Genomic DNA, 27,055 nt, shown 5'->3' with positions numbered 1-27,055 from the left:
AACACCAAAATGGTTTCAGTTTTGCTCCTGAGGAACCCCAGCAGTGCCACCCCGTGGAGGTTGGAATGGGAAATTATCCAGATTTTGGGAAGCAACAGTGACAGCTGAGCAGCAGAGCAAGAGAATTCTCCAGGTAAAAACCCACCAAAACCCAAACCCACCAAAAGGGGAAGCTGAGGGTGATTTCCTGTGATTATATTAAATCAGAGAAGTGCCAAAAAGGGGCAGCAAATACAGATTTTGACAGTTCTGGTGGGGTTTTGGTTTAGAAAGTTGTTCAGGAAGTTTAGAAAAGTTGCTACAAACATTTGTTCTTCTCCCCCCCCCAAAAAAAAAAGGATTCCAATCAAGCAAATTTCTACAGAACATTCTCCCCACAGGTGTAAATTACCATTTACTGTGTGTAAATTTTCCTTGAAAAGGATTTCATTTCCCTCCTCTGCAGGTTCCCTTTACCTGCAAAGAGGCCTCGTTTATTCAGTGAATCCTTGCAATGCAATGAGGTCAATTAGTAGTTACAGCAAAGCACTGATGTGCCTCCACACGACACACAGACCTCTGGCAGGTAACAAACCTCCCCCCAGAGACCCTGGAAATTCCTTTCTTCAAATAATCTCTGCACCTTTTGCTGAAAAGTGAATGCATTGATATATAAAGAAGCAGCCCAGGCACCAGACTTGCAAGTTTAATGTTTATTTTCCCCAAGACAGCCTAGCCTGCACTCTACTTGGATAAATTCACAAGCTAGTTTCTGCTGCTTCTAGTTTTAAACTTTTAACCATGTTTCTGATGACAAGGAATGCTGCAAAAATACTCTAGTCCAACAAAGAGTTATGATCACAAAATAATCTTTATCCATTCTACAGTGTTTCAGAATTACCAGTTGATTTTAAAACACAAGGTAGATATAGATGCTAATGGTGGCTAACCTGGTATGTTTTATTTATTATAGCAAACTGTTGTTCATGCAACACTTGTGCTCAAAGGGGAAGGCACAGCATTTCCTACAATGAGCCACCTTATCAAGAGTTCAGTTTGTACAAATTTGTAACCTCACCTTGAATTTAGTGTGCAGGACCTCAAAACTGAGGCATTCCTCCAATTATAAAAACACTTGCAGCCTTTTCGTGCAAGTTTTAAAAATACAAAGTTTTCTCTCTAAAGTGGCTCAAAATAGATTGTTCATGGCTGCCTACATCTAAGATAAAAAGAGTCTAAAACAATTGGATTAGGCATATTGCAGGTGTTCAAACCATGACTTGATTTGTACATCTATTCACACCTCTTTTCTCGCTCTTTATTCGGCAGTACATATGCACCAAATTTCATTTTTAGACGTTTCCATATCATTTTCATAGAAAACAAAGTCTGAAAACAAGTAACATTGAAACACAGCACGGTATCCTACCACAACAGAAACATTTTGGTTACAGGACTCAACAAAATCTAAAAATGAGCTATGCTGGAGATTACCACATGCAAAGGTCTTCATGTTATCTTTGAAAATGAAAAGGATGAGGGTTTTATTACCACATTTTACTGCTTTCTACTATTATGGCAACTTGTGTACTGCAACACAGCCTAGTTTGAAGGGAAATGGATGATCCTTTTTTTTTTTTTTCCATGCAAAAATCTACAAATTAGTTTTGATGATATGGAAAAGCTTTTCATAACATCAAACATTCATCTGGTGCAAATGCACAGGGAAGCCTTCCTGAAATTCTGACTTTTACAAACAACTAAAGAGAAGCCGTGAAGGAAAATAAAAGAAGAGGGGGGAGAAAATAAAATAAAAGAAAAAGAAACCAAAACAAAACGAGAAGAGAAACACAGGCTGCAGGAGTAAACCAGAGTCTGCTGCTAAACCGGTCTGGTGTGCAGTGTAAGGTGACACCCCGGGTCGGGTCTGGCCGGGCCGCGGGGCCCCGAGGCCGCTCCAGCTCACACAGACACATCACACCCACGCGTCTCTCGCACACCCCGCCAGGCCGAGCCCCAGCCCGGCCGGCAACACTCACTCAGCGCTGCCCATTCACACGGCGCTTCACAGCAGGGCCGGGCTCGCTCTCTCCGCTCTTACTCACGTGGCCATCCTGTTCTCTTAAGCTTACGAGGCTGGATGATGATAGCACTGCGTTCCCCCCCAATGGCTCTAGGAAGTCGGTGTTCCTTCAGGCACTGAGGATCTGTGACCTGTAGCCCTTTTCTCTGAACAATCTAAAGAAGCATTCAGTGTGAAGTTTGTCGTTGCATTTTGCCACTCATTCTCACTCGCACCCACTCGCCATCAGCTCGACTTCATTTGGGCTTGGCTGGGCCTCCAAATGAAATCTCCACATTTGCCTTCCCGATTTAATGCAGCAGCGGATCCCATGAGCCAAGATTGATGGATCAAACCTTTTTTTTTTTGTTTTATTCAGTGCTGCATTGTACCTAACTTCCAAAATACCACTCTAAAACTGGAACCCTTCTGCTGGTACATTGGCAGATGAATTGAAACCAAATGTTCCACCTTGTATTGCTTCTGGAACAAGGCTTGGATCTTCATCAATCTGGAAGGGAATGGGGACACTGTGAGTGGGGACAGACACAAAACCTGCTAAAAAAGGAGCTGCACAGTCCAAAAAGCATCTCTCTTCACCTGATGTACTTCCCTGCATTGAGTCTTGCCTTTGTCTCCCAAATTTAGCAGAGCACTAAAATGAAGCAATTTAACCTGAAACACTTTGGCTTTTAATTTAGCAGGAAAGGCCACATGACACCCAATAGTATCTTGCACATGGAATTTTCACTCCTGGAAAAGTATCCTGTCAGTGTTCTAAAGAGTCACAGCTCTTAAGACCAATACCATTAAGTCAAGTAAGGATTAAACCCAGACTGCAGTTTCTATTTAGACTGGGCAGCACATATTTAGTAACAGAGGTTACCAAACTGACACTGGATTAAACTCCACGTCCTGCTGGAGATGCAAAACTGGAGCTGCTGCACAAGACTTAGATGTTATTGCTCACATAAAAGTGAAACTCTAGCACAGAGTAACTGCCAAGAGAAAACAGGGCATGAATGCAGCTCAGCTCCAGCATTTCTGCATCCCCTCTCCCTCCATGGCACAGCCAGCCACGCCTGCATTTCCTGCCTCTGCATTTATGATTTAAGTGCACACAAATCAAACCTTCCTGCATGTTACATGTTTGACATGAAAACAACATTCCTGGGAAATTAAACTGTTCCAGGCAATTTGTGTGTGCAGGGCAGAATCTCCCCTGCAGCACTCCAGGCACAGAGAGCTCAGCAAATCAGGCAAGGGCACTATTCAAAGCCTGGGATTTTAATCCCTAGAGATGAGGCTTAAATTAGGCATCAGATCTTCTTTAGGTGCTTCATGGTGAGGAACGGGGAGAGATGCAAGAGGTTCAAACAAGGGCTCACTGTGCACTGCACCAGGAGTGCCCCAGGGCAGCTCTGGGGCTGCTGCCTTCACCCTGGACCACGTTTATAAATGCACACACAAGAGCAGAGAATGACAGCCTTACATCATCTGAAGAGAAGAACTGATCAATGATCTCATAAGCCAGTTTGTAGATGTCCTCATTTTCATGGTTTTGTAGCTGTTCGATTTTCTCCAGGCCTGCAACCAACACAGAGCAAATGTCAGAACACCAAGTTCAGGCAAAGCAATTTTCCAGGAAAGGCATTAAAAACAAACCTGGGAACAGAGTGACTAAGATGCTGTAAACTCACATTATTTGACATATTTGATACATATTTATATACAGATAAATACAAATATGTGCAATACATACAGGTATTTTTGAAGGTCTGACAGGCAGAGTTTTGGCACAAACTGCTCTTTCCTCCTCCAGCCATCACAAATCACTTGATCTTTCTGCCCTCCCTCAAGATTTTCTATTTTAAAAACTATTCCACTTCATGTTAACAAATCCCACTCAGTTTTTAACCTGTGCCCAAATTTAATGTCAGTGTTCTTTCATCCTGGAAAAGTTTCAGTCAACACCAACATGGAGAAAGTGTGAGAGCCATCAGGAAATTAAAGTTATCACAGTTCTACAACCACTGAATGTAAATTTATTTTTTCCATGTTCACCTGGCCATGACTTGTGCATGACTAAGGTAAGCACATCATCCCTACATTAACAGAACCTAATTTGTCAATCAGACTAATTTGTCTAATATATAAGACTACTGCAAAATCAGCACCTACTAATTTTTGTTGCCATTATCCAGCTCCTCTGCACTTTATTTGGTGAGGAAAAGCTTTGTATATTCACCCAACAGGCATGAAAAGGTCACTTTAAAACAGGTTTGTTCAAGACATCTGTGCCAACACACAATAAACCCAACACACAGTAGGAAACCAAAGCACCAATTTCTGCAAGAACTCAAAATATTGATCCTCCTACCTCCACACTCTTCTATAAGGTTGGCTATGGTTTCTGCTTCATCTTCAGCCATTTTTAATATATTACTTAGTCCATCCAGAACCACTTGCACAACTTGTGCATCTTTTACTGTCAGCAAATTGCAAAAGGGAGGGATTACATTTTGTTGGATTAAGTAAGCCACCTGAGGGGGGAGAGGCAAGAGTTACAGGGGAATGTGGCAGAGAACAAGCACACATGCAAATAAATAAGCTCCATGAAGCCCAAGCACTCAGGTACCCAGCCAGGTCAGACTATTCTGTAGTCAGATTATTCTGTATTTTGGCCACTTCCAAAAAATCCCCTTTTAAAAGGTAGCATTTATGCCAGTTATTGTTATAGAATTATTGTTATATATAATTAATTATTACTAAAAGGTATACATTTATGCATTAAGTCATAAATACATTTAAGGTCTACAACACACTGTGAATTTTTCAGTATTAGACAAGGAGCTACAGCCTCATCTTTGAAGAGCAACAGCATCACCCCAACACTGCCACTACTCTGGGCTTGCACTGAACTGGTGCATTTCTACTCATTGTAACTGTCACATCCTCATGGTTGGGAAAAAAGGCAAAAGGAGATGTGGAGTGCCCAAGGATCCCATCAGAGCCTGAGGGAAGCCCCTCACAGCTCCCAGGCCATCCTAAGATGCCATGTCATTCCAGAAACAACTGAAGCTCACTCTTAGATCCCTTGTGGGAAAGGGAAGTGGAGGAACAGACACCCACAGGCCTGGCAGTCCCTCCAAGGCACCTCAGAGTTGGACTCACTTGGTCTTTTCTTCCGCTGATCGTTAAGTTGCTTATTGCCCAAGCAGCTTCTTTCTGAGTACCAAAGTCACCCTACAAACAACCACAGAGACAAACAATCATTCCAGCCTTTATGCTGTGCAGTGTTCCCATAAAAGCTGGTATTTGCCAGGGTCCATTCTGCACAGGCTCACTGTTGTCTGTAAGAGGGCAAGTAACTCAGCAATCCTGGAGCTGTTTGGGTTACTCTCTGTCCATCCCTCCCCTGCAACTGTGTTTTCCAATCAGTCTTCCAGAGGAAGGGAAATTTGTTTACATCAAAGCAAATGGAACTGCAGCACTCCCTCCACTCTCTCCCACTCCTTATCAACAGCTGTCATGTCCTACAGGGAGAGATAAGCACTGAGGGCCAGCTCTGATAAAGCCCTGCACACACCAACTGTGGCTGCTTCTCAAGTTCTTCAACTCACAGCCATTTATTCAATTTAAAGCTCTCCAATTCTTTTCTCAGAGATCAATAAACTGGGAGTTAACAGAACTATTTAGAAACAGCTTTGTGTTGTTTGTCTTCTCTCCTAAATATTTCTTACATGCTTTTAGCCACACCCTTCTTTCTGACAAGGCAGATCCTTGGGAGCACAAGGTGGTTTGGAAACTCATGTTTCAAGACACAAAGAACCCAAAAACTGAAAACAAACACAGGTATTTGAAGTCCCAAATGAGCATCCAACACCAGACCTTGTGGTCTAACCTTATCTAGAAGATGGATTATCATTGGAACAAGGTTTGCATCTATTACTGCCTGAACTTGCTGCTGGTTTCCTGCAGTGATGTTGGATAGGAACCACACGGCTTCCTGCAAAACAAGGATGGCAGCAATTAATTCATCTTCTCCAGCATTTATTCCCACTCCAGCAGGATCCTGTGCATGCACATTCTTCCAGCTCCACAAGACCCTTCAATCTTTCACTGTTACCAGTTTACAACCTCAAATTAAAAGGAAAAATTATTTGGAGACAAAAAAATGTCACAAATGAGCACTCAATTATTGCTTCCCCCTCTGGCAATGGAAGCTGGAGCAGTTTCAGCTGATGGCCAGAGAGCTCCAAAGGCATGACAGCATCGTGGTGTCCAGACATCATGAGGACACAGGATGCTATTGTGTCCTTTGTAGTGCTTCTCTTCCTCGCTTCAATCATCAAAAAACACACCACCTGTTACTGAAATGTTTAATTTTCAGCAGTTGTATGACCCTTGATGCTCATTCTGTCCACAAGCCCAGGACTCTCCTTCCAGCAACACCCACCAGCAGGTGCCTGGGACAGTGTGCAAGAACAGATCTTTGCCCCAGCAGCCCCTCCCAGTCCTTAATTAAATTAACAAATTCTGAACTAAGGCTGGATCTGAACTGGGTCTGGATTCTTATGTTAAATAAGGATCAGGAGCTCTCACCTCCCTTTTGGGGTGTGAGTCTATACTTTAGTCAGGGAGTAACAGTTTCACAAAACTTTAAGTATATTCTGAGTATCAATTTTTAATCTTACAGTTGATAGATTTCTCCCTTTCTAAACCCCCTCCATCATTCCTCAACTTCCTTGCCAGCCTCTCTGGAACAATAACCACCTTTTAGCTGAGTAATTCTCTCAACATGAGAGTGTGGAATTTTCACATTTCCTTCAACTGAGTCTCTGAGATCAGACCACAGGATCACTGCCATGGGTGACCCTGTCAGAGATTTGGGGTGTCTGGGCTTCCCCTGGTGGGCTTGTGCTGGGCTTTAATCACAGGCAGTGTTGCAGAGTGGCCCCAGAAGTGCCCAACACGCCTCAGATGCACTCCGGAATCAGCACTGCCATCAGTGCCCCCAGGGGAAGCCTCTCACACACATCCACACACACCCAGAGCCCCCAGCCCACCCACACACCCCCAGCCCACCCCTCTGCTCACACACACCCCACTCACAGACACCCAATTATCTCTATGTCATCACTTCCAAGAGAGCCAGTTTAATTAAAGTGACATTTCACGTATCAAGAACTCTAAAGTCAACAGCCAGGTTTATAAGATAAAGCATTAATTTCATAAAAATTCAACTAGAAGAATCAGGAAACAACATTCTTGTCAAGTCCAAGTCTGCAGCTCCCTAGAGATTTTCCTATGGGTGTTAATCCCCCAAAGAACTTCAGCACTTGCTGAAAACTGCCACAAACTGTTGTGAGGAGTCAACCACTCAAACCTCCGTGACCCTGCACCGTGTGGAATCCAAGCTCAGCCAAATATACAAGTTATCAATCAGGTACCATCACTTGCCTTATTAATTTTTTCTTTGGGATGTGTCAGAAGTGCTGGAAAATGCGAGAGGGCTTCGCAGTTCAGAACCACCTGTGTCTGCTCATCGGTGCCAGTGACGATGTTCCCCACAGCTCTCAGGGCAGCAGTCTGGGGACAAAACACTCCCTTTAAACACAGTTCCTTCAGCAAATATTTCTCCAGCTGAGCACAAACAGCAACAGGTCAGAAAGCAAATTATGCAAATGCTGCATCATCACACAGGAAAAAACTGTTCAAAGTTCCATGTAAAAAACAAGCAGCCACTTTGTGGAGTAGCACATTTTGAGCAACACTTCCCTCAAGGGATCCAAACTTACCTGCACTTTAACTTCTTGATGGCTGAGAAGAGGAACCAGGTGAGGGACTATTCCCGAGTCAATCACCATCTGGATCTGCTCGTTGCCAGCATCCGTCAGGTAGGAGAGTGCCCAGACTGTGTCTACCAATATCTGACAGGAGACACAGCTTGGTAAACAGCTCAGGAATATCACAAGTGTCACCAAAGTAATTAGAGCCACATTGGAAAATAAATGGAAAATTAATTTGAACTAGTGCTGTGCAGTCACACACACAAAAATCTGATTTAAATTGCAGTAAATCTGAACGTTTCAACTGACAGCTTACAAAAAACAAGTGTTGTCTCAGCTGACAACTCCTGATTCCAACCAGCCATTTCAAACATTCAAATAAGCTGAATTTCAGCTCCTTACACACAGGACATTAAAGAGCAAAATTACTAAATGAACATCAGTTAACATACATAGGCATATTTTGGCAAAGCACTGTTGCCATCAACTTAGACAACTAGGAAGCAAAGAATTAATCTTAAATTCTGATTTAATTTAGGCAAAAAAGATCAGCTGTTTTATGTCTTGCTCATTTACTTCACTATTCAATAAGAATGTTCATATTTAACACCTCAGAAGTTGCATCTAAACCTGATATTTGACATGTGCAGCAGACACTGGTTTTTCCTTCATTTACACTGATTTTCATTACAGATTTAAGTGCTAAGCAAAATAAAATCCTGTTAAATGAATGCTCAGAGAAATAAAAATAAATGCAGTTTCAGTTGTAAGTGCAGGGAAAGTACAAGCAAATAAACACGTGCAAAGACAGAACTATCAGGGCAAAAGCGTAACTGATACTTAAAAATAACCAGTTAAAAGACACCAAAATAAGTTTGCCCTAATGAAAGAGAACATCATAGATTGCCTTTCTTACAAATAAAAAAATTAACTATGATCTTTATGCTATGGCAGAACAAAAGTGGGTGCAAATGGGGTTACTCACATTTACATCCGTGTGGTGAATTAACACACAGAGCGCTGGGAGGATCTGAGGGGGAAAGAAACAGCTGGGGTTAGTTTTAAGGCACAGAGGACCCCCCCAGCTGCAGTTGGGTCCCACTGGGCAGCAATTCCATCACCTCCTGGATGGTTTCCATGGGTGGAGGAGGGTCTTTGTGGCGGCACAGGTTGACCATGACCCAGGTAACGTTCCGGAGGAAGGTGATGGGGATGGAGGGGCTGATGAAGGACAGAAGTGGCTTCACTACTCCAAGACTAATCACATAATCTCTACACTGGGGCCCATCACCTGCAGGAGACAGCACAGAATTACTGTTATGTCAGCAGAAAAGTCACATAATTTATGGATTTATGGTTGTGATGGGTTTGATCCAGGTTATTTTAGTACCAAGCAGAAGGGCTGACAACACCAAAACACCAGGAATGGTGGACAGCCCAACATATTCCTGAGGATTCCTTCAAAAACTTTACAAACAACACTAAAACACCCTTAGAAGTTTTTAGGAGTAACACCAACCTATGATATTTCCTAGAGCCCACACAGCTTGCTCACACACATTTTGATGAGGTGAATGCAGCAGTCTCAGGAAAAGTGGCACAGCATCTGAAAGGCACAAACAAACCCCAGGTGATGGTCAAGAAATGCTCCTCAAAAGGCAAAATAATTCATACACTTCACTCTCACATGAGGAACTTTTCTCCTGGTTAAGAACTGGTCAACACTTCACTAACTTCACTGCAAAAACATTACAATAACTCTTCCTTTGCTGCATATTCTTATAGTCTGGACTTCAGAATATAAAAACCTGACATTTAAGTCTCACCAATTTCCTGAAGCTCGTCAGGACTCCAAATTCAGCACAGAGTTTCTGAATTCAATAAATGCCACAAAGTTGTGTATCAGAGTCAACTGCAAAGTAGTAACTTCCAGCCCAACCAGCTCAAGAAGGTGCACAGCCACAGGATGGACTGGGAATGCAGGGAGAGGGCAGGAAAGGGCTCCTCATGCTCCAATTCAGATAACTGATCCTGTTTTCTTTTCCCCCAGCACTAAGGTGCTTGCTTACATAATAGTTTAGTCTATAAAAACCCACTTAGTTTAGATCCCAGATTTCCAGAGAAACTGGTATTTAGCTGCTCTCTCAACCTCAGCCATGTTTCACTGGAGAAATAAAGCACAGCAGGATTCTTCCTTCCTCCTAAATAAGGGTATTTTATAGGGTAAAAAACCTCCTCAGCAAGCATATCAAGTACTTTTGGAAGGATTACAACAGCCCATCTTTTCCCTTGAAATAAATTCTACTTTCATGTGCCATAGGTGTTAGTGCACACACACAGACCTACAGACCATCACTGCAGGAACTGTTCAATTCATTGAGAAATTAGGTTTAAATATGAAGTGCTCCAGACCAGAGGTGTGGGACAGATTATCTACTAAAGAGATTTCCAAAAGGTTTCCTTTCCCAGGATGCAGCTGGGAAAGGAAGAGGATGGGAAAAAGGCAAGTTGAAAGTATTAAGATACAAAGTATAAGGGTCAGCTACAGATTGTATCAAAGTTAACAGGTTCTTAACAGAGTTTGGAAAAGCAAAGGGCAACTGATCTTGCAACCTATGAAAGTTTTGTGTATTTCCTCCTTAAATTTTAGGCAAAAACTCATTTCACAGCAGGTCTGACTCTTGCAGGGGGCTCAAGAAGCTCCATTTCATTTATTAAATTCAAAAATCCTGCACACTTCTACTTAGTTCAGCTTTGCCAATGGGAGCACTTCTACAGCTTAGGACATGCTTGGAGAGCAGGGGAAAGGTCCCCCTGCCTGGAAATTCAGAGTGCAAATCCAACAACAATTTCTTTCCATGTCCCCAAAATATGAAGGACAGTTTTTTTCTTCAACTTGATTTTGGAAGGGTTTGATGTCAGGCACCCTCTGGACTTGGCCTGCACTTTTCCTCACTCTTGGCCTGCAGCTTTTCCTCCTCTTTGCAGTAAGATCTGAACTCCCTCCACGGGAGTTTTTCAGGTGTTTTGTGTTTGTTTCAAGGTTTTCATTGGGTCTTTCAAGTATGAAAACTGGAAACCAGCAGATACCAACTGCTAAAACACTGTGTTTCCAGATGTTACTCCCCACTAGGAAACCCAAGAGAATTTAAACCCTGCCAAAATACAGACCAAAAGCAGGTGTGTAATTCAACTGGCCCCACTTGCCAGAGGTGTCAGGAGCCTTCACAGGCAGGGCCTTCAGTGACTGCCAACCTGATTTCAGCCAGTTTGTGAACAGTGAGAGGAAGTGGCTGCTCTTTACAGGCCATTTCCAGAGATGCTGTGGCAGCTGCAGAGGGTGAGCAGTGCTGGGATCCTGCAGGACTTACTGGACTGGACCACGGCCTGTGTCTGCTCCGAGGTTCCCGAGGCGATGTTGGTCAGAGCCCAGGCAGCTTCAAACTGCAGGGAGGGACTGCAAGGGAGGGACAGCACCACAGTCAGTGCCACGGGAGTTCTTACATCATCACAAGAATTCAGGCAGCAGTGAAAACAGCTGGAGTTTGGGAAATACTCACTTGTCATCTCTTTCAAGACAGTGCACTAAAATAGGTAATATTCCTGATTTTATGAGGTCGTCGATGGGCGGGTTGCGGTCACTGGAGAGCAGCTTCCTGTGTGGGGACACAAAAGCTCCACAGTGAGCAGAAAAATCACACCCAGAGACACCCAGGGAGGGTCAGCGAGGGCTGCCTGGGGCTGTGCTTGGGGAACCTCCAAGCAGAGTCCCACCAGCCCCCCTGCACAAGCTGTGCCAGGGCCACACCATCCTCTGGGCTGGGAACCTCTTCCCCAGGGGGTCTCTCTGCTCCCACAGACCAAGCAGGAATTGGTTTCTGTACTTTGAGGGAAAAGAGATAAGCCCTAAAATTGAAATCACTGAACTACTGGAAAAGCAAAGCCATTACAGGCATTGCTCCTTTCACTGCCTGTTTTCTCTACCTTGGGAGTTTATCACCAGTCAGCAAAATAAGGCTGAGTTCTGCAGTTCCACCCTCCCACAGCTTCTTCCTCCTCCACCCAGCCAGGGAGACACTCAGACCTCTCTGCTTTGAAAGCTGAACACTTTCCCATCCTCCCAATTGTGTATTTTACTCCACTTGTGAGAAGCATCAAGTTTGCACCAAGACAAATGTATTTATATATAATGAAACTCCAGACTACTCAAAAGATCTTTCTCTATTTTTTTAAAGTTCTCTATATCAAGTTTTCCTTTTAAACTTTTTTTCCTTTTTTTTACAGCTAGAACATATTTTCTGACTTGAAGAGCATGATAAAAATAAGAATAAACCCAGGATATTCCAGCAAACTGTGTTCTTACCTTGCTGCCTGCACAGCACTTAACTGTATACCCTGGTTGTCACTTGAAGCATTCTAAAATAAGAAAAAAGAGATTTTTCACACATTTGTTGCCATGACATGAAGAATATTCAAACAATTAAGTTGGTTTTACCTGTACTATTGCCTCCAAAGAAGTGTTTTGCTAGAAAACAGAGAGAAAAGCAGTTAGAAATTCAAAATGCCTTTAAAGAATGCAGAAAGGAGAAATGCCTGAGTTGATTCTTACCACTCTGAAGTCACCATCTATATCAGAATCTTCACAGATATCTTCATGGGGAACATTCCTTCTCTTCAGAAGATGCTCATCTCTTTTGTTCTGAAAGAGAAAAATGATTGAATACCTTGAAAACTTTGTAGGGGTGTTAAGAAAGGAAGAGAAGCTTCTGATTTGAACAAGTACCATAAACATGCTGTCAGTGATAGAGTTAAAATCAACAAGAAGTTGGGAAGGACTGCACAGAGAAGCACATTTTGGACAGCACTTCTTCCCAAAACATCCTGCATCCAACTTATCTCTGCAGCAACACCCTGTGCTGGAAGTTCCATGTGCACAAATCCACAACCCATTTGTCATCATTTATAATGAGCCACAGCAATTCCCACAGGCCAATGTCCTGTAATTCCACTTGGGATTCCTTTCCCAGGAGCCAGTTTCCCAACAATTCCAGTGTCACTTTCACACTCTTACCTGTGTGCTGTAAGAAAAGAGCTTTCTGCCTACAGATTTGCAGGAACATCTGATTTTCAAAGGAAAAAAAAGCTTTCTGTAAGTCTTTAAAACCTGGCTGGAGCAGAAGGAATGAGTCCCTTTATTAAATGACAAATAAACCCCTGTTTTACAGGACAAAAACTGAACTCTCAGTACCAGGTGCAGTAACTTCAGAACTTCCTTCTGAACCAAAGCTTGGATTAATAAAGACAAACAGATAGTGGGACAATGGTGCTCTTGGGGGGCTACAGGAAGAGTAAAGTCTTTAACAAAAACTCTTACATTTTACTAAAACAACAACACTGTAAAATTCCATTTATTAAGAGCAATGCTGGATCATCTCACCTTTCTCAACTCCACAACAACTTCATTTCTCTGCCTTCTCATAGTCTGCAAAGAATCAAAAAGAAAACACATTATATTCTGCATTTAGACCAGTAAAAAAGTTCTTGTGCAACCATTTAAGTTGATGCACTTTAAATACTTGTGCACAAAGGGTTTAATTGTCATTTTCCTACAGGAAATGGAAATAACTGTATTATTTCATAGTAAAACTGTCTCCTTGGTGTTCACGTTGAGGAAAAAGGGGGTTACAGAATTAGGAATAAACAGGAGTCTTTGAAAGGGCAGAGTTGAAAGGAGTTGTGCATAAAACAGCACCAAAAGCACCATAAAGACTGTGGCAAACCACCAGTGAAACAGCTTTACAAACAAGCTCAAATTAAGACACCTCTGTAAGCAAAGCCAGGTTACAAAACTGCTGTTTATAGAAGAAAACCACATAAAATCCTTGGCACTTTTAAGAGCAATTTTTGGGGTCATTTTCTCCACAGCTCCCACTGACAATATTCAGGGAAAAATCAATTGTAAATATACATAAATTGGTTTATTGCTGCCTGTGTTACTGCAGTGAAAACAGGAAAATAAATCAGCATAGAGTTATTGTATTCCACACCTTGAACTCTGCTGGTCTCATTCACTGAAAAGTTCAAAACAATTCCACTTTTATTGTGACTCCACTTTCACAAGTCCCAGGGAAAGCCTGAGGTCCTGGAATACAACGAGGGACTGCACTAACACAGGATGGAGGGAAAAGGAACAGCTTAATATCAACAGCAAGAAGCAGATCTGAAGATAAGGATTAAAGGCCTGACTCTCAGAGCATAATTACTTTTATCAAAAAGAATGTGCATTTCTTCAGAATCAAATTTCAGATCTGAGCAAGACAATTTGTCTCCTCAAAGAAAGGAGCTCCAAGGAAAAGGAGAGGAAAGGATGTGAATGGAAAAGGAGAGGAAAGGAGGTGAATGGAAAAGGAGAGGAAAGGATGTGAATGGAAAAGGAGAGGAAAGGATGTGAATGGAAAAGAGATGGTTCCCCACTGCTTGGAGGCAGAACTTTCCATGGTTTGAGGACCAAAATGCAGCTCATGAGGAGAAAATCAGGCAGATGAGGGAAAATCCAAGCCCTCCAAGGAGAGATTCCTTAGGAATCCAAGTGCCCAGGAGCTGCAGCACCTGGAACCACCTGGGAAGGGCCACAAGAGCCAAGTGCAGAGCACCCAGCACTGAACACTCCCACACCTCAGAGGGTGCTACAGCACAGGCAGAACTCCACGGCAGCCAGGCTTTCCCAGGAAAGGGGTGCTCCCCTCCTGGCCCTTGGATGGTGCTCTGGGGGCAGGAAGCACCCCACGGTCACTCCTTTGTGCTCCAAGAGCAGCTGATCCACTGCTGGATCCCACACACCAGCTGGAGGCTTTGGGAAGATGCTGCAAGTTCACACCTGACTCACCCACTCCAGGCTCTGGCTCTCAGCCTGGACCACAGGGCTCAGTGTGGCTCCTCCAGAGTCTGACCTGGCATATCCAATATGAAAATAATAGAGGAAAACCTCTGATAATGGGATTGCAGAACTGAGCCACACCCCTGATGATCTCACAGGGCCAAGAACACCTTCCCAAACCACAACCCAACAAAACAAGCATTCCTACAGGAAAGCTGCACCGGGAGAGGGGCGATTCCTCCCAGTCACTGCTGGGCACAGCAAAGCTGCTCCTAAGCAAGAGAACAGCCAGGGCACACTTTCAGGGAGTGAAATTGCTGTAACACCAACCTAAAAGAGACATTAAGCTGTAAAGGACATTAAAAGTAATTGCTACAATTAGTAGTGAGCCCAAAAGGAAACCTGTTCCCTCTCAGGTGGTAACAAACCATCAGGACAAGCACATGAGACAGAGACAGGGGGAGAAGTGAGTTGGGACCTCAACAAACACTACAAGAGAAAAGGCTCAGGTATGTCACTGAGGAGTTTCTTTACTTGAAACATCATATCTGCAGTTATCAGACTGCTGAAACAAGAATGTTCTCCCCTGGCAGGCCCTTGGTTTAACTCCTGCCTGCTCTGAGCAGACCTGCACACCTGGGACTCACAAAAGCCTTCACAAAAAGACAAACTAATGAGGTCACTCTCAAGCACAATTTACCAAAATAGAGCTCCACTAAAATAATCTCTGTGTAAACAGTGGCCTGTTGACAGAGCAGTTATTACTGGTCAACCTGCCCCTGCTCTTCCTCCCAGGAAGAGGAAAGGCACAGCAGGGAACTGAGGTCAGCTCTGTCACGGAGCTCTGTGGCATCACCACCTCAGCCCAGACAGGGAGTTTGGACAAACCAGAAGGACAAGCAGAGTCAGGAGCAGCTCATGTTGTCTGCTGGAAAACAGTTCAAAGGGCAGAAAGTAAGGGACTGCAAAGGTACATTATTCCTTCTGTTCTGTGGGGATTTGACTTGTCAGACTTCTCTGAATCAGTTCCCAGCTTGCACTGACAACTGTGACCAGGAAACCCTCCTCAACATCAAAGCTTCTGAAGCAGAGTTCAGGATGGCCCTGGGAAGGGCTCCAATTGAAGCACACACATCATTTCAGCAGGAATTCGTGTGGCACTTCCAGTCACTGGATCCTGTTTGTTGTTTGCCACATCAAAAATCAAATGATCCGATCTATTTCTGTCAGCCTGTGATGGCCACCCCTCCATCCTCCTTTTTTTCAATTATATTTAGCTTCAGATTTATCATAAGGGCTATTTCTGACCATTAGTCATGACTGAGCCCTTCAGCTTATCATTCAAATCTCGTGTGAGCCGATGCCTGCAGGATCCCGACACATCCCAGGGCTTTCCACAGCCACGCCAGGAACAGAGGGAACATCCTCAGCTCCACACCAGGAACAGCTCAGAAACAGAGGGAACATCCCCAGCTCCACACCAGGAACAGCTCAGAAACAGAGGGAACATCCCCAGCTCCACACCAGGAACAGCTCAGAGGGAACATCCCCAGCTCCACATCAGGAGCAGCTCAGAGGGAACATCCCCAGCTCCACATCAGGAGCAGCTCAGAGGGAACATCCCCAGCTCCACACCAGGAGCAGCTCAGAAACAGGGGGAACATCCCCAGCTCCACACCAGGAGCAGCTCAGAAACAGGGGGAACATCCCCAGCTCCACACCAGGAACAGCTCAGAAACAGAGGAACAGCCCCAGCTCCACATCAGGAGCAGCTCAGAGGGAACATCCCCAGCTCCACATCAGGAACAGCTCAGAGGGAACATCCCCAGCTCCACATCAGGAACAGCTCAGAGGGAACATCCCCAGCTCCACATCAGGAGCAGCTCAGAGGGAACATCCCCAGCTCCACATCAGGAGCAGCTCAGAGGGAACATCCCCAGCTCCACATCAGGAACAGCTCAGAGGGAACATCCCCAGCTCCACACCAGGAACAGCTCAGAGGGAACATCCCCAGCTCCACATCAGGAGCAGCTCAGAGGGAACATCCCCAGCTCCACATCAGGAGCAGCTCAGAGGGAACATCCCCAGCTCCACACCAGGAGCAGCTCAGAGGGAACATCCCCAGCTCCACATCAGGAGCAGCTCAGAAACAGAGGAACAGCCCCAGCTCCACATCAGGAACAGCTCAGAGGGAACATCCCCAGCTCCACATCAGGAGCAGCTCAGAAACAGAGGAACAGCCCCAGCTCCACATCAGGAACAGCTCAGAGGGAACATCCCCAGCTCCACATCAGGAACAGCTCAGAGGGAACATCCCCAGCTCCACACCAGGAGCAGCTCAGAAACAGGGGGAACATCCCCAGCTCCACACCAGGAGCAGCTCAGAGGGAACATCCCCAGCTCCACATCAGGAACAGCTCAGAAACAGAGGGAACATCCCCAGCTCCACATCAGGAACAGCTCAGAAACAGAGGGAACATCCCCAGCTCCACATCAGGAACAGCTCAGAGGGAACATCCCCAGCTCCACATCAGGAACAGCTCAGAGGGAACATCCCCAGCTCCACATCAGGAACAGCTCAGAAACAGAGGAACAGCCCCAGCTCCACATCAGGAGCAGCTCAGAGGGAACATTCCCAGCTCCACACCAGGAGCAGCTCAGAGGGAACATCCCCAGCTCCACATCAGGAGCAGCTCAGAAACAGAGGAACAGCCCCAGCTCCACATCAGGAACAGCTCAGAGGGAACATCCCCAGCTCCACATCAGGAACAGCTCAGAAACAGAAGGAACATCCCCAGTCCACATCAGGAACAGCTCAGAAACAGAGGGAACATTCCCAGCTCCACATCAGGAACAGCTCAGAGGGAACATCCCCAGCTCCACATCAGGAACAGCTCAGAGGGAACATTCCCAGCTCCACATCAGGAACAGCTCAGAGGGAACATTCCCAGCTCCACATCAGGAACAGCTCAGAGGGAACATTCCCAGCTCCACATCAGGAACAGCTCAGAGGGAACATTCCCAGCTCCACATCAGGAACAGCTCAGAGGGAACATCCCCAGCTCCACATCAGGAACAGCTCAGAGGGAACATCCCCAGCTCCACATCAGGAACAGCTCAGAGGGAACATCCCCAGCTCCACATCAGGAACAGCTCAGAAACAGAGGGAACATCCCCAGCTCCACATCAGGAACAGCTCAGAAACAGAGGGAACATCCCCAGCTCCACATCAGGAACAGCTCAGAAACAGAGGGAACATCCCCAGCTCCACATCAGGAACAGCTCAGAAACAGAGGGAACATCCCCAGCTCCACATCAGGAACAGCTCAGAAACAGAGGAACATCCCCAGCTCCACATCAGGAACAGCTCAGAAACAGAGGGAACATCCCCAGCTCCACATCAGGAACAGCTCAGAGGGAACATCCCCAGCTCCACATCAGGAACAGCTCAGAGGGAACATCCCCAGCTCCACATCAGGAACAGCTCAGAGGGAACATCCCCAGCTCCACACCAGGAGCAGCTCAGACCCACCAGCCCTTCCCAAACACATCTGGAGCTGCCCTCAAGAACACTCTGCTGGCCCAAGGTCTTCACTGGTGGGTGAGGTGGGCATGTTTAGGTGTTATAAAATATTTCACTTGAGTAGCTGTGTTTATACACCCACAAGAGGAAGGTCTAACAGCACACAAATAAGGGCAGAACTTCACCCCTTGCTCTCCTTCCAGGGGATGGTTTCCAAGGGCACATTGTGTCTGTTGGGGAACTGCAAAGGCAACAGTTACTGCACAGCAGAGCTGGTTGTGCCATCCCTCCTTCCTTCCTTCCAGGAAGTTGCCACCACAACGAGTCTGGTCTAGGATTCAAAATAAACCCAACAAAAACACCACAGGGGGTGGTGTGGGGGTAGACATGTGGAAACAGAGTATTTACCCCCTAATCTTTTGTGAACTGGATGGCATTTTTGATTATTTTCTTATCAAACACTGCTCACTGCAGCCCTGTGCACACACTGCTTGCTCACAGAGCAGCCACTCCAGGCACAGCAGGAGAGGATTTGGCTACAACTACAGCAGGGACAGAAACCTTGCCCTGTCCCTCCCAGGTCAAAGAGGCACCGAAGAACAAGAGGAGGGAAGAGCCCTCCAACTTCACCCCTGGGTTTGCAAACCCCCCCAGTGTCACCCAGAGATCCAGGCCCTCCTCCAGCCATCGTTTCCCTCCCACACTGAGCCCAGGACAGTCTATACAGTATTTTTCTCCCATGCTGATCAATCACAAACCACAGCAGTCAAGTCTTCTCCCAGATCACTGACACAAATGCTTTGGGATTTTCAACACAGCCTCCAGGAGATCCCACCAGAACCCACGTCTCAGCAACTATTCCCCCCTCAGAGTTAAATGGGATTCTCAGTTATGGATGAATAAATAAAAATCAATAGGACATTGCCTGTGCTGCCACCTCAGTTTCTCCTGGAGAGGTTGGCCGTGGCAAATCAAAAGCCTTTACAAATATCTCAGGATCACTTTTAAGTGACAAGATGGATGAGCTTCACCACAGAACTCCAAGTCAGCTTAAAGGAACCTATTTTTAACTCAGTGAGTGAAATTCCTGCTCTCCTCAGTTCTTCCATATTTAATGCCAAGGAAACTATTTTGTGTGGGATACAGAAAAGGTTGAAAAGCTCCAAAGCACCTGCAATATCCAATATATCTCCTAAGCCCACCCTTCCTTCCCTCCCTGGAGCTTCCCTGCCATTCTCAAGTATATTATTAACATTAAAGTCCAGTGAATGTTACTGGTAACTCCTCAAATCCTGACACTGCTGATCCTAAAGCATCTTGAGTCAATGGCTGCTCCAAAATTAGTTTGGAGTGTTCTGCATCACAGTATTACCATCATTTCACATCATGCAGCTCTCAGAACTGAGCAGAACTATCTATTTAACTCTTCTCCTGTGCTGGCACCATTAAGGCAATTCTTCATCTCTCCCCCAGCAACACGGGAGAGTCAGGGCAGGAAGAGCCAGCAGGAACTCAGCGGATTCTCCCAGGATTTCCAGAGAAATATTATGCATGAAATATTTTTTATTTCATTTCAAAAAACCCCCTAAATGTCAGTGAGATTGGAATGCTGCAGCAGGCAGCAAACACCAGAAGATGAAATGCTGGATCACCTGGTGAAACAAAATGAAGCAAGGAAAAATCCAACACCCCAAATCTCTTCAAACCTCCCCAAAACAAGGTTGCCCTCAAGACCCCTAATTGCAGTAAAGAACAGACATTATTCAAACCCAAACTGTTCATAAAACTACCACAGACATGATGAATCTGCATTTGTCTGGCCCTTTCATTGCAAAGATGAAGTATTTGATCCCAGGGTCTGTGGTGCTACAATTAAAAACAAATTGGAAAGAAGATTTTCTGTCAGCACAGCCATGGCCACAATAAACAGAAAAACAGCAGCTCGTCCTTTCTTGTTCAAGGGGGGGAAAGCCCAACTAAAACCTGTTCCTTACTGAAGATACAAGATGAAAAAAGTCACCTTAATGGATAAGCATTTGCATAATTTAAATTGGAGTCCAGACAGGCCCTTGTTCAAGGGAGATTCTGGGGCTGGATGTTAAAAACAACAAAAAAAGGTGTGATGATTTCTGCAGTTTTAAGGCTCCTTTTTGTGCTGCAACAACACTATTTTTTCCCCACAGCCCCAACAACTCTTAAATCTTGAAGACCTTAACTAGAAATCCTAAAACCCACACGGAGACACTGCCTCAAGTTACTGCTCTCACTGCACAAACTCTCCCAGCATTAAAAAGTTTCTTCTCCTGTGCACTCCTTAGGGCAGGACTATAAATAAGAGAAAGGAGCAGGAGGGATTGTGTGTTTGTGGCCTCAGCTCCCACTCCATTCCCGGTGCCCTCACCCATCTGTCATCTCCAAACACGTGGCACAATTGCTCACAACGTGCCCCTGCAGGAGGGTTTGCCCAATCCCTCAGCACAGAAAGGAATTTTGCTGCACATCTTGTGGAAAACAGGGGGGTGCTTTGGGGTTTCCTTTTCTTCCCCCTTTTTTCAAGGTCAGAATTTGTATTTTTACGACTGGAATAACCAAAGTTCAACTTGAAGCATTTCAAAAGGTAAATATATGATTAGTTCTTCAAGAGATAAAATGCAGGTAATTCTCTGGGTTTTTGTAAGAAATACAAAAATCCTCTGTGAACATTTAAGTCCTGGAAGGTGAGGACAATGTGACAGGAACTCCCCAGGGACTGATCCGAGACATGTGGAATTACAACACTTCTAAGTCTGTATTTTGCAACAGTGTCTATTAATTTGGGATTCACCAAATTAGAGGGATTTATTAGTTGCCTGTCAACTGTCATGGGTTAGAAAAATAAGATTTTTTGTAAAAGCACCACATGAAATTCAGATAAGGAGAAGGAGTGAAGGGGAAGGAGGAGGGAGGGAGATAAAGATCAAAAATTGGCTTCCTCTGCAAGTAAATAGCCAAGTTCATGCTCCAAACTCCCAGGAATTGGGGAGCTGTGGGTTATCCCACCCCGGGCCACTCTCTGAGAGTGGCCAGGGCCAGTTCCCTCCCACTAATGCCAACTGGGATGGGTAAGCAGTTAATGAGCAGCAAGGACAGCCAGGAGCTCGGGCTATTGTATGAAAACCAGCCATGCACGGGGTTATTTTGGGTACCAGGCAGATGCTCCAGGATTTGCTGGATAAATGTCAATATCTAAAATTTAACACGGCCCTGCAGTGGGTTTTGACTGGGTAAAAGGCCATTTAAAGTGCACAAAAAAGGAAAACAGCAAAGAACTTCCTGACAGACACGTGGGTTCCCTTTCCCTGCTGTGCCCATCCTGAACCTTCCCTTCCTCAGCCCTTAAACTTTCCACAGAAAAGCACCTGAATTCCAACCTGGATCTTCCCATTAATCCCGTTTTATTCCTCTATTATCATATTCTATGTGCCTTCCTAGAGCTGTCTGTTCAATAACAAAATTTATATAAAAACAAATTAACATCTATGGCAACTGGTTACCAACCAACCTCTGTTGGTAAACAGAGCAAGTCGTTATTCCCACTCCCAATATTCTTGGCACCACCAAACTCTGCATGGAACTAAACAATAAACTGTTTTATCAACCTACTTGGACAGTGATTAAGTTAAAAACCGAGGAGTTACTGACTTCTGAATTGCTCAGAGGGGAAACCAGGTTGATGTTTTAATTCATGCCAATAACATAAAGGGAATCTTTTATTTTAAAACAGAAATACTGCACTGTCTTCATGGGAAACACTGGAATATTAAGGGAAACACAGGGACACGGTGAAAAACAGCCACGAAAATGCCAAAACTCTTGTCCAGAGCCCTGCACTGACAATTTTAAGCTCCACCGGCACTCCCGGGCGAGCGTTGAAGGGTGAGGATTGACGCCTAATTTTAAAATGTGCCTATTTGCTAAGGAAACCCTAAGTTAATTATATATATTCTGCTGCGTTTGGGGAGCACCTTCAGAGCTCAGGCAACGGATGTGGCAATGCGGCCACCAAAAAGTTTACAGGTCCTTGTTACCGAGCCAGAGCTGCTTCCCGACTAACCGGGCGGGGAAAGAGCAACGTTAAAAAAAAGAAAATAAAAAAAAATAAGAGGGAGAGAGGAGCGATTGGGTGCTTTTAAAAATGTATTTCCCATTAAGATCAGGCGATTGATTATTTATTTAGAGGCACGCAGCGCAGCACCCAGCCGGGGCCTAATTCCTGACTCAGGGTTTTAGGGGCTGCTCGGAGCGCTGTTAATGGAGAAATCGAGGCCAGGGCGCGCAGAGCCGCGGCCGGCGCTGGCAGGGCCGGCCCGGGGGTGTTCTGCTGTCCGGGGGGTGTCCGAGGGCCCGCAGAGCCCCCGGGGCGGCGCCGGGCGGGCCCCAAGCCGGGAGCTCACAGGCCGGGCCGGGCCCGCCCCACAGCGCGGCCTGCGCCGCTCGCTCCCTCCTTCCCTTCCCTTTCCTTCCCTCCCTCCCTCCCTTCCCGGCCGCGCTCACCTCCAGGTCGCGGCCTTTGTTCTTGAAGTTCTTGAGCCGCTGGTTGTCCAGCTTCTCGCTGTCGGCCATGGCGGGGGAGGCCGCGGCCCCTGCGCCTCCTCCGCCCGCGGCCCGAGCGCGGTGAGGGCTGAGGGGAGCGGGGGGGCCCGCGGGCGGCCTCGGCGAGCCGGGATGGGCCGCGGCTCCGAGGCGGGGGGGCGGCAGCAGGAAGCGGAGGAGGAGGAGGAGGAAGAGGAGGAGCGGGCTGTGGGATGTGCGAGATGTTCGGGGTGTGGGATATTCGGGATCGGACCCGGAGCGCTCCCGGCGGCCCCAAACGCGCCGGAGCCGCCGCTGGAGCCGCGCGGGGGAAGGGCCGGGCCGGGCCGGGCCGCGCGCGCGCACGGGGCAGCCTCGCTCCGGTGCCCGCCGCCCATTGGCTGCGCCCCGCGCGCCCCGCGGCCAATGGCGCGCCGCGGGGAGCGGGCGGGAGCCGTGACGCAAAAGGGAGGGAGGGGGGGGAATCGCCTCAGAACCGCCGCCATCTTGGGCGGTGTGGGGTGAGGGAGGAGGGAGCGCTGCGAGCGCTGCGAGCGCCTGCGCGGGGAGGGCGGGCACGAGTCTGAGCGTTACTGTGTGCTTGTGATCCATCCCCTCGTGCAGCACAAAGTCAGCGATTTAATCCTTCCCTCACACGTGATTTCGTGTTCGCTCCCCTCATGGAGTCCAAAGTTAGCGATTTAATCCTTCCCCGCCTCTGATTCTGTGTTCGCTCCCCCCATGGAGCCCACAGTTAGCGATTTAATGCTTCCCTGACAATAGTTGTGTGCTCACTCCCCTCATGGAGCCCAAAGTTAGCGCTTTAAAGCTTCCCTGACAATGGTTGTGTGCTCACTCCCCTCATGGAGCCCAAAGTTAGCGATTTAATGCTTCCCTGACAATAGTTGTGTGCTCACTCCCCTCATGGAGCGCAAAGTTAGCACTTTAAAGCTTCCCTGCCCGTGATTCTGTGCTCAGTCCCCTCATGGAGTCCAAAGTTAGCGATTTAATGCTTCCCTGACAATAGTTGTGTGCTCACTCCCCTCATGGAGCCCAAAGTTAGCACTTTAATGCTTCCCTGACAATAGTCGTGTGCTCACTCCCCTCATGGAGCCCAAAGTTAGCACTTTAATGCTTCCCTCACTCATGATTTTGTGTTTGTTCCCCTCATGCAACCCAAAGCTAGAGCTTTAATGCTTCCCTGCCTTTAGCTGTGTATTTGTTCCCCTCATGGAACCCAAAGTTAGAGCTTTAATCCTTCCCTCACACGTGATTTTGTGTTCGCTCCCCTCATGGAGCCCAAAGTTAGCACTTTATAATGCTTCCCTAACACATGATTTTGTGTTTATTCTCCTTATAGAGCCCAAAGTCAGCGCTTTAATGCCTGCCTGCCTGTGATTTTGTGTTTGCTGCCCTCATGGAGCCCAAAGTTAGCACTTTAATGCTTCCCTAACACATGATTTTGTGTTTATTCTCCTTATAGAGCCCAAAGTCAGCGCTTTAATGCCTACCTGCCTGTGATTTTGTGTTTGCTGCCCTCATGGAACCCAAAGTTAGCACTTTAATGCTTCCCTGCCCGTGGTTCTGTGTTTGCTCCCCTCATGGAGCCCAAAGTTAACGCTTTAATCCTTCCCTGCCTTTAATTGTGTGTTCATTACCCTCATGGAGCCCAAAGGTAACAGTTTAATCCTTCACCCCACTTTGTGTTTGCCCCTCACGGACAGACAAGAGTTGTGTTTTAATCCTTCACCACATTTTGTGTTTTCTCCCCTTACAAGAGTTTAATCCTTCACCCCATTTTGTAGAACCACAGTTAACAGTTTAATGATTCACCCCACTTTGTGTTTACCCCTCTCATGGAGCCAAAATTCGACAGTTTAATTCTTCACTTTGCATTCACTCCCTCACAAAATGAGTCCTACCTATTAAAATATTGAAATCTTGTATCTGATGAACTATTGCTCGTAACAGTGACCCCTCAGAGATACAAAAATAATCTCCTCCAGCTCTCAGGTGCTCAGAATGCAGAGTGTGGGGTAAGGTAGAGACCAACAGCAGCCAGGGAAACAAAACACAAAATATTTACAAAATATATTTACAAAATACCCAGCGGGTTTCCCACTCAAAGCTCACACCACCTGTGACATTTGGGACTCAGCTTTAACTAAGGAAAAAAATATGCTCAGTTTGTAACCTGTTCCTCCCAGGATTCCAGAACATTAGGGGGAAAAAAAGGCTGCTATCCAAACTCTTTAATTTTTATTGAAAAGAGTATTGAAAGAAATAGAGATACACTTGCAGAGCAGAGGGGATGGTAAATTTGTTTCTACTTCTATAATTTGATCCAGAAGATAATACCTTTGTGCACAACTAGAAGCCCTCTTTGGAATGTGTATATGTCTGTCTGTCTGTCTGTCTGTCTGTCTGTCTGTCTGTATCTATCTATCTATCTATCTATCTATCTATCTATCTATCTATCTATCTGTCTATCTCTATCTGTCTCTGTCTGTCTGTCTGTCTGTCTGTCTGTCTGTCTGTCTGTATCTATCTATCTATCTATCTATCTATCTATCTATCTATCATCTATCAATCAATCAATCTATCTATTCATCTATCTATCTATCTATCTATCTATCTATCTATCTATCTATCTATCTATCTCTATCTGTCTCTGTCTGTCTGTCTGTCTGTATCTATCTATCTATCTATCTATCTATCTATCTATCTATCTATCTATCTATCTCTATCTGTCTCTGTCTGTCTGTCTGTATCTATCTATCTATCTATCTATCTATCTATCTATCTATCTATCTATCTATCTATCTCTATCTGTCTCTGTCTGTCTGTCTGTATCTATCTATCTATCTATCTATCCTCTATTATCTATCTATCATCTATCAATCAATCTATCTATCTATCTATTCATCTATCTATCTATCATCAATCAATCAGTCAATCTATCTATTCATCTATCAATCAATCTATCTATTCATCTATCTATCTATCTATCTATCATCTATCAATCAATCTATCTATTCATCTATCTATCTATCAATCAATCAATCTATTAATCTATCTATCTATCATCTATCAATCAATCTATCTATTCATCTATCTATCAATCTATCTATTCATCTATTAATCTATCTATCTATCTATTCATCTATCAATCAATCTATCTATTCATCTATCTATCAATCAATCTATTAATCTATCATCTATCAATCAATCTATTCATCTATCTATCAATCAATCTATTAATCTATCTATCTATCTATCATCTATCAATCAATCTATCTTTCCATCTATCTATCAATCAATCTATTAATCTATCTATCTATCTATCTATCTATCTATCTATCTATCTATCTATCTATCTATCTTTCTTTCTTTCTATTCTGCCCTGATCCTGCATGAAGTCTGTACTCCTTTTTAATGACTGGAAAATGAAGTCTGGGGCTGTGGGGATTCCTCTCTGTTGTCTTGCATGTCCACAGAGATCTTGTCATGATTTTCCATAATAGTTGTTGGGAAGAGCCAAAGTTATGATGAGAGTTGCAACCCCCTGGGTGTGAAAACCAAGTCACCAAATCACTCCGAGACTGAGGAGCATCAGAAAAGAGAACTTGGTTTAGCTCTTTGTGGATTTTTCAGGCTGTGAGGAACTGTGAGTCTTGTCTCTGGGTGTTTCTCAGAGGATGAGGCTCTGATGGTTCCAGAGAGTTGTCACAGAGACTAGAAGTGGCAGCAGCTGAGTCACCACGGCCACATCTGCTACAGAAATACAGCAGTAACACGAGGAGGGGAAATTAGGCAGGGCTAATTAGTCTGCTTGTCTACCAATATGTGAAGCATTTTATTCAGACCTGGGGTAGGGACAGCAGTCCTTTCAGATCACAGTCTGGGTAGATAAAAAGGACATTTTCTTGGTACAGCTATTCACATTTTATAAAGTAATGCACTTTGTCCATCTGCCAATGTTTTAGAAGGCTACAGAGAGAAAAAGGGAAAAGATGAGCTCTTAGTTAGTGCTCTGTTTCATTCAAAGGCTGACAGAGCTGGGGGGGTTCACATGGAGGAGAGAAAGTTCCAGGGAGGCCTGAGAGCCCCTTCCGGTGCCTAAAGATCAGCTCAGTTGGTTAAAACTTGGCTGTAATAATGCCAAGATCGTGGGTTCAATCCCCTGTGTGGCCATTGGCTTAAGAGTTGCACTCAATGATCCTTGTGGGTCCTTCCAACTCAGAACAGTCTGTGAGTCTGTGATATAGGGG

At 45.3% G+C, this 27,055-nt stretch overlaps 1 protein-coding gene and 1 non-coding gene across 2 annotated transcripts; both read right to left on the bottom strand.

Moving 5' to 3' along the window:
- Nucleotides 1–677: 677 nt before the first annotated feature.
- On the bottom strand, nucleotides 678–23,142 carry KPNA4 (karyopherin subunit alpha 4). The gene is made up of 17 exons (XM_071565980.1): nucleotides 22,767–23,142; nucleotides 13,271–13,315; nucleotides 12,443–12,532; nucleotides 12,329–12,358; nucleotides 12,197–12,249; nucleotides 11,394–11,489; nucleotides 11,205–11,290; nucleotides 9,353–9,439; nucleotides 8,955–9,124; nucleotides 8,819–8,863; nucleotides 7,843–7,974; nucleotides 7,501–7,633; nucleotides 5,946–6,103; nucleotides 5,216–5,287; nucleotides 4,422–4,584; nucleotides 3,534–3,628; nucleotides 678–2,552 (listed from the first exon to the last, which is right to left on the bottom strand). The coding sequence occupies exons 1-17, from the start codon at nucleotides 22,833–22,835 to the stop codon at nucleotides 2,454–2,456; spliced, it is 1,623 nt and encodes a 540-aa protein (XP_071422081.1). The 5' UTR covers nucleotides 22,836–23,142; the 3' UTR covers nucleotides 678–2,453.
- On the bottom strand, nucleotides 6,884–7,189 carry LOC139677256 (small Cajal body-specific RNA 7). Its single transcript, XR_011698813.1, has one exon. It is a non-coding gene; the product is annotated as a small Cajal body-specific RNA 7 (non-coding RNA).
- Nucleotides 23,143–27,055: the final 3,913 nt, after the last annotated feature.

This window comes from Pithys albifrons, chromosome 11 (assembly GCF_047495875.1).
Source record: "Pithys albifrons albifrons isolate INPA30051 chromosome 11, PitAlb_v1, whole genome shotgun sequence".
NCBI lineage: Eukaryota > Metazoa > Chordata > Aves > Passeriformes > Thamnophilidae > Pithys > Pithys albifrons.
This window is presented reverse-complemented; position numbering and strand designations above follow the sequence as displayed.